General features: G+C 40.3%; 1 protein-coding gene and 1 non-coding gene across 2 annotated transcripts in view; both read right to left on the bottom strand.

The window, feature by feature from the left end:
- Nucleotides 1-1,290: 1,290 nt before the first annotated feature.
- On the bottom strand, nt 1,291-1,362 carry trnat-cgu (transfer RNA threonine (anticodon CGU)). Its single transcript has one exon. It is a non-coding gene; the product is annotated as a tRNA-Thr (tRNA).
- Nucleotides 1,363-6,594: 5,232 nt separating this feature from the next.
- Nucleotides 6,595-15,212, bottom strand: part of fam49bb (family with sequence similarity 49 member Bb) — a 38,235-nt gene continuing 29,617 nt past the window's right edge. The window contains exons 7-12 of the mRNA XM_073488309.1: nt 14,518-14,595; nt 9,459-9,575; nt 9,297-9,376; nt 9,093-9,219; nt 8,944-9,014; nt 6,595-7,407 (exon numbers count right to left, since the gene is read on the bottom strand). Coding sequence (XP_073344410.1) covers nt 7,341-7,407; nt 8,944-9,014; nt 9,093-9,219; nt 9,297-9,376; nt 9,459-9,575; nt 14,518-14,595 — 540 coding nt within the window. The 3' untranslated portion in view covers nt 6,595-7,340. The remainder of the gene's footprint in view (nt 7,408-8,943; nt 9,015-9,092; nt 9,220-9,296; nt 9,377-9,458; nt 9,576-14,517; nt 14,596-15,212) is intronic.

Genomic DNA, 15,212 nt, shown 5'->3' with positions numbered 1-15,212 from the left:
GTCCTATCTGCCCAACGGACAGAGATTACAGCACTCTGCGTTCAGTTTGGCTGGCATGAAACGTGATCCTCGACGAGCCGTTAATGTTTTGACACGACTGATTAACTAAGACTCCCCCGATTAAAGCAACGTACAGGAGGAAGTGGGATTCTGTGGGGGGCTCTGCATCTGCGACAGTGTGTGAAAGGGGGTGGTTGAGAGGAGGGTGGCGGGGTGGTCTCAGAGGATAGCCGTTGTCTTTCTCGGAAAAGTGAACTTGCTCTCACCCAAGAGACAGATGAGCAATGTGTTAGGGCCTTGTGGTTTATGGACAGAACGCAGTTCTCAGGCTGCTGGGGTTTTCACTGGAATAAAACGAGAAACTCTTTACTCAGAAGTAACTGACAGTTGTGCCAGTTCACTGTGGCACACACTGGAATAGTCCAAACGTCAAACTGTCAAGAAACGTGAGAAACAGGCCTCGTTATCTGAGAGGAGGCAGATTTGTCCTTGAAAAAGACAAATGCTTCAAACTATTTCTCTCTTCGCGTCGCACCTTCGGTCAATGTATTCAGTTTCTTTTTTCTGTCCGAGCTGTGACAACATAAGCCACCTGACAGCTGACCTGATCAGAGTCATGAGATGTTTTCTGTGAGGTGCGACCAACATTGTTCACTTCCTCTGCCGTCCGGATGTCCTCGTCACTTAGTCACGTTCCTCTGTTAGGGGCCCATGTGTGGAGGTAACAGTGAACCGTTGGCTTGAGTAACACAAAGTCCTGACACTTTTTTCTTTCGATGAAGATCAGCATACAAGATCGCCAGAATGAATGCTGGCAAAGTACATTTCAGCAAAACTACAGATAAGTTTAAACTTTGTTTGTTTAGGCTCAATATTCATTTTTTCTGTGGTAACAATGCTGTGTTTAGGGTCTGTTTAGGTTTTGGCACAAAAAACACTTGGTTGCGCTCACAAAAACATCATGTGTTGGCTTAATTTTCCTGCTACTGTTGCCACAAACACAGCCAGAGATGGCCAGCAATTAGCTCAGTTAGTAGAGCAGGCGTCCCATGTGCAGAGGCTTTGCCCGTGCTGCAGTGGCCCAGGGTACGCGTCCAGCCTGGGCCCTTTGCTGCATGTCACCCCCCCTTCTCTCTCAAACTGTTTCCTGTCAATAAAGGCTAAAAAAAAGAAGTCCAGAGATCTCATTTAGAAACAGTATCATGCTTATAAATGTTGAAATTCTGTTGATGCAGTCAACGACTCTGTTTTATATCAGGTCATTTGACAAGTCAGGTAACTCACATATGAAGGCATGGATGGGGATCGAACCCATGATCTTTGGTTTACGAGACCAACGCCTTACCACTTGGCCACCACGCCTGATGACTGATCCAGTGCTAAACATATGCCTGAAAATCAATTCACACCAATTTTAAAAACACTAGTAACAAAACTAAATTGCTGTCAGATGATAGCTGATGGGTTCTGAGATTCGACCCTCATTCGGTCATTATCAGGTATAAATAATAAGAGGGATGAAGACAGACTGAAACAACACAGCCTGTTTAGTTTATTAATTACAGGTAAATTATTTTCGTTCAAATGGCTTTAATTAAAATATGGCCGTGCAATTAAATCTGCTTAAACCTTGAACTCAACATCACGAACGGCCTAACCGCATTCACTCATAATCAATTACAGAATAAATATTGAAGTGGGGAAACAATTTGGAGCAAACTGAAGAACAAAATAAAACCAGTAACGATAATACAAGACACACACATAACATCAGACTAATAGACGTTGCACTCAAATTAATGCTGATCATGGCAGCTCTCTACTCATTTCACCTTTATTTCAAAATATGAGCTCACTGTCAGTCAAGATAACTTCGAGGATCAACAAATCAATTGTAAAGATCCAAATTAACAGGATAATTTGAGCCTGGATTAGTTAATCCATGTTTGCAGAACACAACCAGGAAGTGGCTCTTTTTATGATGAGACATTTAAAGACTCATTGTGAAGGCATGGATGTGGATTGAACTCATGATCTTTGGTGTACAAGCCCAACACCTTAGCACATGACCAACATGCCTGACAAGTAAAATAAAATGCTAAACAGATATCTGGATGTCAAATCAGATCAAGTTTAAAAATGTATTTCAGCCCTTAAAGTCATTGCCAGGTACAAATAACAAGAGGGATGAAGAGTTCAGATGAGATGGTGAGATGAGGTGGGAGATTCTTGACAAACCTTTACAATCTAATGGTGTTATTATGGATTTACTTATTATACGGTGTATGGAAATTTCACACTGAAGAACTAAATACACAACAAAATAAATTCATACTCTTAAATAAGAAGGATCCTTAAAAAGACAGGCATGATGGGTGCCTTCACAGCTCAACTGGTAGAGCAGGTGAACCATACACCGGAGGCCCCAACAGCAGCCCCAGGCTGGAGTCTGACCCTATGCCCTCGCCCCGACCCGTCACTCCCCACACAGGTCCCAAAAAAATATATATATAAAAAACCCTTATTGATTAGTGATTGAAAAAACACAGCATATTTTGTTGGAAAAAGTTTATTTATTACGGGTAAATTATTTTGTGCAAAAACGATTTAATCAAAATATAGTAGTGCTATTAAATCCGCTTTAACCTTGAACACAACATCGCTCACAGCCGAACCACATTCACTCATAATAGATTATATAACAACTACTGAAGTGGGGAAAGAGTGGAGGCCTTGTGGAGCACAATGTAGAACAGAACACCTGATGCAGGTAACTCTCTCTACTCAGTTCACCTTTCTTTCACAATAAGAGCGCCGTGTCAGTCAAGATAACTTCCTCCAGGATCAGCATCCACAAATCAACTTGCACAAACAGGTTTTCACAAATTAAAGAAACAACAATATATTTTATAATAAAAGGTTAATTATTCACCTTAGAAACAGCCAAGTCCAAGTTTCTTGTCGTTTCTGAAGCTTTCGACCACATCTCATGGCCTTCTTCAGTCACATGAGCAACTGCTTCTCGTTGAATCAAACACTTAATTTGTTAGAAAAAACATGCAAATAGTGTGAAGTAAAGTGAAAAGCCTAATTGTGGCAACATAACAAACCCATATGCTTCCATACAGAGCACCGAGGTTCACTGACCAGTCTGATGAATATGAAAATGACATGATTTGAATGCTGTTCACACAGAAACGGTGGAATAATCAGCTTCATAAATGGGTCAACAATGCAGAAAAAGTTAAAACACATTTTAAATGCGCTCAATTTGTGCTCAAATGCAGGTGCGCAGGGCGAACAGAAACACAGAGAGGTGAGGTGAGGAAGCCAACTCCAAATTGCATCACGCTTCTTGTCTCTTAGCCTGCGTTTAGGCACCAATCACGCATATTAAAAGTATTTTTTCACCTCTCTGCACTGAATGAGACGCTTCACCTCCTGTTCTCTATTGGCATAATACATCAAAATACAATGAAATAATCATAACACCTCAGCTTCTTCAACTTTAAGCAGAATAAAAGCGCAGGGCTGTCTCACTCTGCGCACCACGACTGCAGACAACTCCAGATGAATAATGTAAAGAAGCGCGTTCGTCCTTTGGGCTTCTGTAATTTAGTCTGGAGGTTTCTAATTACTGCTGGGAAGACACCTGATTGTCCAACTGCTGATACATAATTTAAAAGCAAAATAAAAGCAAAATAAATAATAAAGTGGTTCTTCTCATTAAGAGCACAACACATTAAAAAAATTGGCTCACATGCTTGATTTCAAAGGTAAAACAGGACTACACGTTCAAAAGGACAAAGACCGTGAACGTGGTTGGATGTGCTGCACCTTCCTCGCATTGTGCATCCACTCCAGTATCAAACAGAAATATAAATAGCCTACATGTAATGTGCCTGCAGATATCCAACAATGAGAGATGAAATAATGAAATGAATATATGGATTCAGTCTAAAATAGATGTGAATATTGTGATTACTATCTACGTTTGCCCCAGTTCATGTCAGTTTGAACATCACAGGTCTGATTCATGTAATTAGAAGCTGTTTTTCTCCTCCAATGAACAAACAAGGCTGAAAATTAAAACTTAATTCTGATTTTCTAACATAACTATTAAAAATGTTTTTCCACAAATCATGATATAAAAAACACTAGTGAATAAATTAATTGTTTGCCATCATATTCATTAAATTAAAAATTCATTAGAGCTTTCATTCATTGTTGATTCTGAGTACACAACATTTTATGTTGTACTTTTATTTCTTTGTTGCATGTAAAACCCTGATCTGTCAAGCAACTTGTAAGTTCAGCTGTCAGCAGTGATGTGAAAAGTACGCAAAAGCCATACGTAAAGATATCATGTTAAATTATTACTTTGTTAAAAGTGAAAGTCACCCATATCAAAAGGAACTCGAGTAAAATATCTGATATTAAATGTACTTAAGTATCAAAAATACAACTGTACTCTAATGCAGCATGCAATCTAAATATTATTGAATAATGCTGATAATCAGCTTTCTTTTGTTGTGTTTTGTTGTTTTTTAATCTGGTTGCTGATAAACTAAATGTAGTCCAGTGGAAGTATAAAGTAAATACTCAATTATCTCAAAATTGTTCTTAAGTACAGCACTTGAGTAAATGTACTTAGTTATATTCCATCGCTAATTACTGTGAATGCAACATTTTAAGTTGTAGCCGATCAAAACGAAGCTGCTGGGTGATTAATTCTGTAACGCCAAAAAACAAAAGTCTGCTCAGTTTGTAAAATAAGATCTAATTTTACAAACTGAGCAGACTTTTTTTAAGTAACTTAAAGATGTAAAAGTACTACATTTCCTCAGAATTATGTCTAGGTACATAACTCTCCTGCACTGTTGATTGTGATATTTTTCAGGTGTGATGAATCAAAAACACCTCAGAGGAAACGTTGACTTTAGAAAAAGGATTCACTCCTCTGGATCTGGGAGCTGCCGCCTCAGCTGATGATGCAGGATGAGTGAGAGCGTCTGCATCGAGGGTCACGGTGGGAGATCAGAACAAGGTCGCCGCGCCCACCGAGAAGGTCACGGTGACGAGAACATGCAGCTGCTCTGTGAGTGCTGCGTGCTCTACATTTATTCATTTAAAGAAGCTGCAACAGAAGCTACAGGGCTGCAGCATTTTCCCGTTTTTTGGATTGTTTTTTTTTTACCGCTCTCTCCCTGAAGGACTTTAAACCCACCCAAGATTAAACCACTTTATTTCCTCCCGTCTGCCTCCTTTCTTCACTCCCTCCTGCTTCCTTCCTTTCCCATGTCTGTTAGTGCAGTGATGCTGCAGAGGACACACCCATCCACACTCTGCTGCCTCGCTCTCTTTGACCCTGAGAAGTTCTCCAACGCACTGCTGATAGTGCTGCAGTGCCCACCCAAGAGTAGCCCCCTGCTCACTCTAAAGCAGCGCTGAAAGAGGCAGAAAAAAAAGGAAAAGGTTAGTGGGCTGAAAACGAATTGAAAGGATGTTTCTGTTCTGGCCTTTTTTTAAAAAAAAAATAAAAGAGTAGAAGGAGAAAAGCTTTAATATTGGAAGGAAGGAATAATGGATCCTGAAAAGCTTTTTTTGTCATGAAAGGGAGACGACCACTTGTCTTTGACATCATACAATTATGTTTCCTAATGAGCCATTAACTACAGTGGACAGTGTTCACAAAAGGCAAAGCACATTCAGCGAATATGTAACAATGATAAATGAATAAATGGATATTTTGCTTCAGTTGAGAAAAACATTTCTTGTTTTTCTACAATTTTCAACTCGCCATCTATAAAACTGGAGCTCATCGGTCATATACATAGTTAATGTCGACTCAATAATGGAATAGTTTTTAGAGAATACAACCATTTCTCTACCAAGAGATAGGGAAGAGGATTGATAACCGACCACTCTCGTGTCTGTACGCTAAAAATGTCAATATAGAGGCAGCGAGAGAAGGTTAAAATAAAAGAGTTCACCTTCCAGCTTCTCTAAAGCTCATTAATTACCACTTTCATCGTTTAATTTCTAGAAAAAAATGGGAAAACAAAACAAAATAATTGACTTCTTTATGGCAAACAGGATTAACTTGTAGGTGTAGTGGTCAGACAATTACAGTAGAGTAAAAAGTACAATATATCCCTCTGAAATGTAACTCAGGATTATATCTAAGTTGAGTAAATCTAGTCTACTTTCCACCATTTTTTACTTTTTCAAGGTTTTGGGGCTCCAGTTACGCACTTACTGAAGTGCATATGAACGACGATACGACTGCTTAGCTTAAGAAAAACTTAAACAACTCGGTGACTACAAATCTTTGAAACGACCTGAACAGAACTAGCAAAAAAGTGAACAAGCTTTTTGTTTTGCTGAAAGAAAACAAACTGCCTCTGTGTCTTCGCGTCTATTCGATCAAGCCGTGAGATCTCAAATGTTCTTTCTCACTGTGTCTGCTGACTGAGCATCATATTTATCTCACTGTTGTTCACTAAGAAAACAACCAAACCTTTGCAGTCAAACTTCCTCTCAGCCACCCGGACACGACGACATGAGATAAGAGATCAAACCTGACAAGGCGGGTTGTAGAAAACAAGAGTTCTCCTTTTAATGTCTCCAGCCAACAACATACTGTCCATTTACAGTACAGACTCCCAATTTTTAATTTGATTTTGCACACATCACAGTTTAAAAGTTTTCAAATGAAAAATACAACACAACTATGAAAAAAAGGACATATGCACAAATTAAAACCTATAAAAAATATAAAAACAGTACTCTTAAATCTCATTTCGACAAGTACCATTTCAATAACAAAACATTTAATAATGCACAATAGAGCAGACAAATTAAACTGAACCATTAGTTTTTTTAAATAGAAGGAAAAGACATCATTTTCATCATGCAGAGGATGTAATATTAAATAACGAATCAAACAAAAATAATATATACTTCTCTATATATCTCTCTCTTTTAAATTTTCAAGTCAAAGCACTCCCGTCCCTTATATAGGGAAAAACAAGACATGTTTAAAAACACCAGAGGATCCACAATGCTTTCATTAGCTGCCATTGTCGCATGGCCTTTTATCGAAAACATTACATCTCAGCAACATCTTTTTGGCACAGAAAAAGACGTTCATAATGGCAGTAGCATTTTGCATTATAAAAGAGGGTGGAGCTGTAGCTCTTTTTCCATTATATAAAAAAAAAAGCAAAAAAACAAAACAAAACAAAAAACATTCTGTGCACCGACATCAGTCAGGAGAGTGGCGTCTCCCCCCAGCAGGGTGTGAGGCAAGCAGTTGTAGCAGCAGCAGCAGCAGCAGCTCAGCTCTGCAGCATGCTCTTGATAGTCTTGTTGGTTGATTCATCATTCAGATGCTTTGTTGTGTACCTGTAGGTGAGAGAAAAAGACTGCATCACATACACATGTACATCCAGTGGTGGCAAGAAGACTCGGATCCTGTGAGTAAAGTTCTGTATTCAAAATCCTACTTGAAGGAACAGTACACCCGAATATAAAAAAGGTCGTTATCTTCTCACCCTGCTGACGATGGAAAGTTGGGTGAAGTTTCATAATCTACAAAACATTTCTTCAGCTTGTAAATGTTGTAAATGAGGACTTCAAAACAGGAAAACAACATAAAATGGCTCCATACAGCTTATCTTGTACAAATTTATTGGAAGATATGTTATTTAAACCCTTTCTGGGCTGAATTCTTCACTGTAGCTGCAAAGCTAAAAGCGTCAGCACACCCCGTCTGAAGTGGATGCACAAGCTCGACCTTGCATGAAGGGTGTAAAACGTCTTCTCTGAGGGCTTCCTGGGACTTGGATTACGCAGGACGAGCTGTATGGAGCCATTTTCTGTGTCTTTAAAACATCTCTTCTTCAGTTGTTTAGGAGAATGCTGCAATGTTACTGTGAAGCTCCAGAAATGTTTTGTGGACTACAAAACTGCACCCGACTTCCATCAACATGGGGATGAGTAGAGAATGAAGTTAAAGTACTTCTGTTCTGTTTGTTTTTTTAGATGTAATGTTTTTTTGTTTGTTTGTTTTTTTAAATAAAATATTGAATAATTTGATCCCACAGGCCCCGAACTGTTATTCAAATAAAATCATTTGACAGGAAATCACTCATGGATGTAACATTTGTAAGGCAAAAAGGTTAAACAATGTATTTTATACTGATAATGTGTTTTTTTAAATGTAAAATCTTAATCTGAAAAGTAACTGTAACCATCAGATAAACGTAGTGGAGTGAAAAGTAGAATATTTCAATTCAGAACGACTGGCATTAAATGGAAATAAAGAAACTCAAAATGATACTGAAGTACTTGAATAAATGTACTTCATTACTTTCCAGCACTGTGTAAATCCACAGTATGTTGTCATCCTCTGTCAGATCAGATTTGTAACTGCAAAAAAGAAAATTTGGCAACTTCTGCATGTGAGTGACCTCATGCGCCCGGGTAGCGTCGGCCTGCCTCGGGCCGCGGCAAAGAGAGAGAGATACAGATGTGAGGTCACCGCAGGAATGGCCCCGTCAGCTCCAGCAGCTGCGAGCGTTAGGCGCTCTGGGTAAAATTTTGGGAGACTGTAACGAGGACGAGGTGTCAGATGGAATCGGCCTTTCCGTAAAGGCTTCAGCACCCAACGCGAATGTAGCGCAGAGGGCTCGCAGCTGAGCGAATCCCCGCCGGACTGTGTGATAGTGAGTCACTGAATGAAATAAAGCAAGAGGTCTGTCTGCTGCTCGCAAGAGGCACCGACATCATTCAACTCACAGCATGAGCAGCCGTCTCGTTTTCAATGCAAGCCACAACTGGGGAATTGAAAAGTGTGTTTCCTGCCAGACTGTAGCTATAATCACATTACATGCTGGGCTGTAGGGGGAGAAACACATTTTGACTCCAACATGAGCTCACCTGAGAGCGTTGAGAAGGCCTTCTACACTGTTCGGTGGCTGATCTTTGAGGACTTTGATGCAGCCTTTCATCTGCAGACAAGAAACAGACCGTTAGCTTTACATAGAAAGCTGTGAGGCGGGATAGTGGACGAACATGGCTGCACTCACGTCGATTTTGGACGACTTTGCGAAAGCTCCTACAGGATGGACGTAGTCGTACAGGATAATGACTCCGACCATCACCCGCAGGCAGAAAGACACCGTCTCCTCACTGGTGAATCGGCTGCGGTACTCCCTAAAAATGGACACAAATTTGAGATTAGACATGCGAATATTAAAAGAACGAGAAGTGAAGCAGCTCTGGTTACTCACGGTGTTTCCAACATGACTTTACACACAGTCGCCATTGTGCTTAAGCAGTCCGTCGTGTTCTCGATGGGAAGGTTCTTGTTCTGTAAAAAGACAAAAAGAAATGAGAGGATGCTCTCACACATCTGATCATAAGCGTTCACCACTTTGTCCCGTCAGCCTCACCTCGGACACAAACTTCGTCGTGCCGTCACTTAATGTTTTCAACATGGGCGTGGCATCGGCGTAGAACAGAGATATCCGATTGGCCAGTTCGTTGTTGACTTCATTCTCACCCTCCGCCTGAAAATCATAAAAAATGATGACATTTTAGGTTTAAAATTCACTTTCTTTCCTGCATGTCTTCAGGGCAAAGGTCAGGGCCAGCTACAGAACAGAGGCCCTAGAGCTCATAAGGACTCTAATCATAAATGAGTAATATTTTAAATTTAATGGACGAATGCAGTTGGTGCAGGCGCTGTGAGAAGCATAGAGGAAGGAAACGCCCCTGATTTTATTTATTGGTTCATTTACTTATTTCCTCTCTCCATAGTTACTGTAAAGACCCATTGTGAAGTAACCTTGACCGATCTTTAAATACATGGTTCTCTTGTTCACAACATAAAGAAACTGGGCCTCTCAATGTCTAGACAAAGCGACAGATATGGACTGAATTGTCAATCAATCAGTCTGTGTGTCACTTATTACATTATGTAGAGATTAGGGCTGCACAATTAATCCAGATATTATCGCAATGTGGCAAAGTGCAAAATCCAAATCGCAGGAGGGACAACTTTTTTATAAATCTTGTTCTCCAAATGCAAGAACACATGTTTGGTACAGAAACCAACAAACTTCATGTTGGAATAGTTTCAGTGAAAACAGTGATGGAAAAATGATCAGTCCCACTAATCATGAATCATATTGCAATATCTTTCAATTACCACAATAATCACAATATGATGTTTTTAGAGAAATTGTTTTCTGTTGAGTGCTGCAGGAAGATGTTGTTCTCAAAGTTTGTAAAGAAAGGGAAACGAGGCAACAGACATGGTTGTACTGCAGCTGCTTGACAAATGAACACCTGGATCAGTGTGTCTGATCTGACGGCCACACCTTTTGTTCTCTGGTTAACTGTCATTTCTACCACCAAGGCCAAGCTCACAGGGCAGGACTTATAAAATCGGCTTGCAAAAGGCACATTTTAGGAGCATTTTCACAAATTTTCTGCGCACGCTACAAGACTTGAAAATAACGGCGCACTATTAAAGTATATTATTAAGATTAGCATGCTAGAGGGAGCGATGAAGCAACCCACGTGATCTCTTGGGGAAGCAGATGTAAACAACTTGCTGTAGTAACGTTAAAGGTGCCCTATGTAGTTTTGGGGAAGAATTTTTTTTTTGGCTAAAAAAAACTCATGACTGAATAAACTGAATAAACAAACCAACCTTAAAGGACAACACAATGTCATACTGTTTTATTTTGTTTATATGTGGAGGACTCTGCCACCTTTCTAGCTTCAAACAGTGTTCTGGACCTTATTTTCCTCTGAGAACAGCTTGTTTATTCACTTGTGGAAAAGATAAATATTTCTGAGTTTGATTATTACCTCATTAATATTGTTAATATAAAATTTCTGGGTTTCTCCAGAACCACACAGAGCCCCTTTAATACTTTGCAGTGAGAAAAAACAAAAGCAGAAGAAACGAGTCTGGATGAGAAAATGTTTGGGGTGACGCGGTCAACACTGGTTGCCCATTCCTCAGCGAGAACTGGAGGTGATATTTTGACTGTCAATTTTAATGTGTGTCAACAGTAGTTTGCTGGCTAACATTAGCCTGAAGGGCTAGGGTTGTTTACTGTTGCTCAGCAACACTGTAAGCTGCTCTGGGATGTTGTGAAAATACTGACATAATGGCAATCGCAGTCGTCCAGATTTTAAATCCTTGATGTCAAACACATTTAATATTTATAAAGGCGGACCTGATGACCCTGCGAGCAGTTCTGGAGGTTTAAGACTGGATCCGTAAACCTCTCACATCACCAGATAATCTGGGCAGACCTTCAGAGCCGACCAAGCCCCCAGACCAGATTTCTCCTCCGATCGTCTGGAAGGTTAAATCCGTGTGGCCTAAGTCACCGTGCTGTCTTGTTGAATGAGTCGAGTTTTTTTTTTGTTATGGACTACCTGTTGACACACCTGATGAGCAACAGAAAAAGCATTCTGAGAGTAAAACCACACACTTCCACATCCTGTGTGTGGATTGATTTGTTTGCAGAAATATAAGACAGATGAGTGACACCGAAACTACTCGAAAGGCTTAATAACAGCTCGTGGTGTCGAGTCCTCTTTATTACCTCCGCCAAAGAGTTTCTGTTTTCACCCGTGTCCGTTTGTTTGCTGCTTGGTTGGTTTGTCAGCAGGATTACACAGAAACTACTGAAAGGATTTTCATGAAACTCGGCCCAGAAAAGTCCCCATTAACTTTTGGTGTGGATTTTTTTCTCACTTTCTTTAACATTGCGAGACATGGCGTTTTTCAACATTTTTTGTTAACTGCTCAGAATAATGTGTGGATCTTCGGGTGTATTAAGTTGGTAAATTCAGTTAATAAAATAGGTAATGAGTTACTTTTGTCTGAAACCTCTTCAGGATGCCTGAAACATAAAAATGTTACCTGGAAATACTAGTTCTGTTTCATCAGCTCCAGTTGTTTGTGACAGTGCACATAAAAGCCATTTCATTAAGTAAAGTCATCACTGGAGAACAGTGACATAAACCACACCAGCGAGTCTTGTTGCTCCTCCTTGTTCCCAGCTGACTAACTCATCCGGCTGCTTTATAGCTTCAGACGCGACGAGACACTGAAAACACCTGCCGGCCGCATAACAAAGAACAAGGTGTCTCTTGAACAACCGGTTCTAAATTTGTCTGCATATTTAAACCAAACCTTTCCTGCTTTTATTATTTTTTTTCACGAGAACACAGACAGAATATGAATAATCTCCCTAAAATTTCAAAACAATTCATGTTTTAACAAATGATGACATATGAGCTCAAAGACTTTCTTTCACTGCGGGGACAGATGCGTTTCATCTCAGATGTCTGAATGATTCAGCTGTCTGAGTGGTGACTAAATTGCTGCTGCTGCTGTGTGAGACGGAGCTACGAGGGAGGACGGCAGCTCGAGTGTCTTTCAGCGGTGACAGGTCCTAACGACAACATGTCTGGGCCCATTTGCCTAATGGCGTATTCTGGTTTGGAGAATAAAACTTCCTGTCAGACGGTCAAAACTAAGAACAGCTCATTCTGCACACACGGGAACTCTGAAATCTCACCATTTCCTGTGCCTTCAAGATGTCATTGAGGCTGCTGAATAAAGATGTATATCAGGGTCTGTGAAGTTCATATCTCTAAAGCTACTGTCTGCACTCGATACAGGAAACATCCTAAAACATAGTTTTGAGCGAGCTGCATTCTTTTTAAAGCGTGCAGAGATGAGGAAAACTGCAGTCGGGTAATCATTTTTTCACTACCAGGGACACCTTTCACTTGATCTGATATCAAAATATTAATATATATAGCTGCTTTAATGAGGAGTAAGTTAACACTCCTCTGATTCAACTCATTTTCACTCTTTTTAGTCCTGTTCATCTACTGTACAGACTCCACATTGACCTGGAATTAGGCGTTGTATCTCTGGAGGATTTGGGCCACGCTACTGATTTAGGATCAGTTACTGCCGCCACGCGCCACTGCCCGACAACTTGTTCTACAAACTCCCTGAAACTCCCCGTGGGGCTCCGAGTTCATGTTGCGAGACGCTTCCTGTCGCACTCTTCCTGACTCCCGGGGGCTTCAACAGTCTGCAAACTTCATTCATCCATCCTGCCTTCCTACTGATGCACATGTACGAACTGCTCTGGGATTATAATGAGAACTGATGGCTTTAATCAACATCGGGCCCGAGTAAAGACGAATCATGATGACGCACATCTTCTAATTTGATCAGGGTCATGGAAACATTAAAGGAAAATAAATTACAGACTGCTTGGACACTAAAATGAATACTTTTGTATTAAAATAAACCTCTACATCTCTGCTGAATCTATTGATGGCTGACGTAAATGTTACTCTTGTTTGTGAGGTTACACAGCTAAACCTAAACTGCCTTGTTATTGTCAATTTACTACAGAAATGCATGGAAATAATAAAATGATTCATGGTTTTATGATCGCTTTCAACCTGAAATTCTGTTGAAAAACGTGGCTGTAATAAACTTTGGAGAATGTCACAGGCTTGATAAAATGCTGAGGTAACAAGTGTTATTGTCTGTGTTTCTGACGCTAAACATTTTACACAATAACACTGGCAATGTATGTTTGTTTTGTGTACTAGTTTCCATCAAGGAAAAGCTAATTGCTGCAGCACACAGTGATATTTTAGACCAGTGGTTAACTTATAACAACTTTAAGCAGCTATAATCAATATTTTTATAGCAAAAATGTAAGTAAGTAAAGTAAAAATGTGAGTATGCTCATAGCCCTCTAACAAGGCTGCACGGGACTAAACCATTAGTGAGTCTGGCATGTACAAAATAGAACAATGTCACAGAGTAAACCTGCAGAGAATTCTCACTTGAATCTGCCACTCCCCTCGGCTTTATTGAGATTTACAGTGAGTTTCAGCTCATTGTTTAACTGTCTGGGCTGCAGATTTATAGTTTTATCACCGTAACCTCTCTCATAGTGTCTCAGTGGGCAATGTTTTTCTGCCAAAAAAACAGCTCTAAGAACCCGGAAGCAAACCAGCACAAAAAACAAAACAAAAACATGTTTGGCAAATAGTAGCTCATTTACACATCCAGCATTTACAGTAGAGCTAAGTATCGCCAGTGATGTCCCCTAAACGCTCCAATATGTTCACCAGCTAGTCATTAACTGTGTCCGTATGCTGTTTGGTGCAGGAAGCCGGTAGCCTATTGTGTTTTTAGAGCTTGTATTGCTGAAGAAGAGGACAATGACAACAATAACAGTGACTTTGGTTTAAAGTTCAGGCGGAAACAATGAGTTGAAAGATGCTAAAATGCTCCTTAGAGCAGTGTGTCTCTTTGAGGGTTCATCACTACCAGCAGCTTTGACACACAAATAGTCTTGTGATTCTTTGTCAATATAAAAACATGATTATAGCCTCTTTATTGCAGTCTCCAACCAGAGAGGAGAGGGGACATAATGTACTCACCGGTGTGTTGTTGATTCGCATTCGGCTCAGGGTTCTCCTGTAGTAGCTGAAGTCATTCTGAATGGCAGGATTTGTCATCTGCAAAAAAAAAAAAAAAACCCAGTGATACATCTTAATAGAGGGAGAGAGAGTGAGAGGGAGACGGAGGGAGAGAGAGTTTCCTGCATGTCTGTAGGTGGCACAGCCTGCAGCAGGACATTCAGCTCTGGATCAAACACGCCATCATCATGACAGAATGCTTTAGCCAACAAGGCAGAAACGTAGCTTTGGGGGGAAATGACATAAAAAGAACACAGATACAATTACAATTTTATTTGCTGAACTGGATTTAAATCCTCTGACACTCATCCCCCTTCACATCCACATCCCCACTTATCCTGTCAGGAGAAATTTGGTTATTTTGCTGTTGGAGTCGGGCCGTGCATCAGTATAGTTTGTGACACGAGTGGTCAACAATTACGAAGCTGACAAAAAGGTACAAAGGGTCTCATTAAGGCTGTCTGATATCATTTAAACGTACAGCCTCAGATAAAACCCACAGGAGTCGGTTAACCTCCCACAAAATATGAATCATCGGTTTCCAACGTGAAGCCAAACTGACCCCTCAAAATAGAAGACGGCCAACCAGAGAGCTTCTTTCAAACGTCACCACCAGTGAGAGCTCATCATGTGGCTAATTATCCTCATTCCTGTAT

The sequence above is a fragment of the Pagrus major genome, chromosome 19, assembly GCF_040436345.1.
Source record: "Pagrus major chromosome 19, Pma_NU_1.0".
Lineage (NCBI taxonomy): Eukaryota > Metazoa > Chordata > Actinopteri > Spariformes > Sparidae > Pagrus > Pagrus major.
Note: the sequence above shows the minus strand (reverse complement) of the source record. Positions and strands in the feature narration are given on the sequence as shown.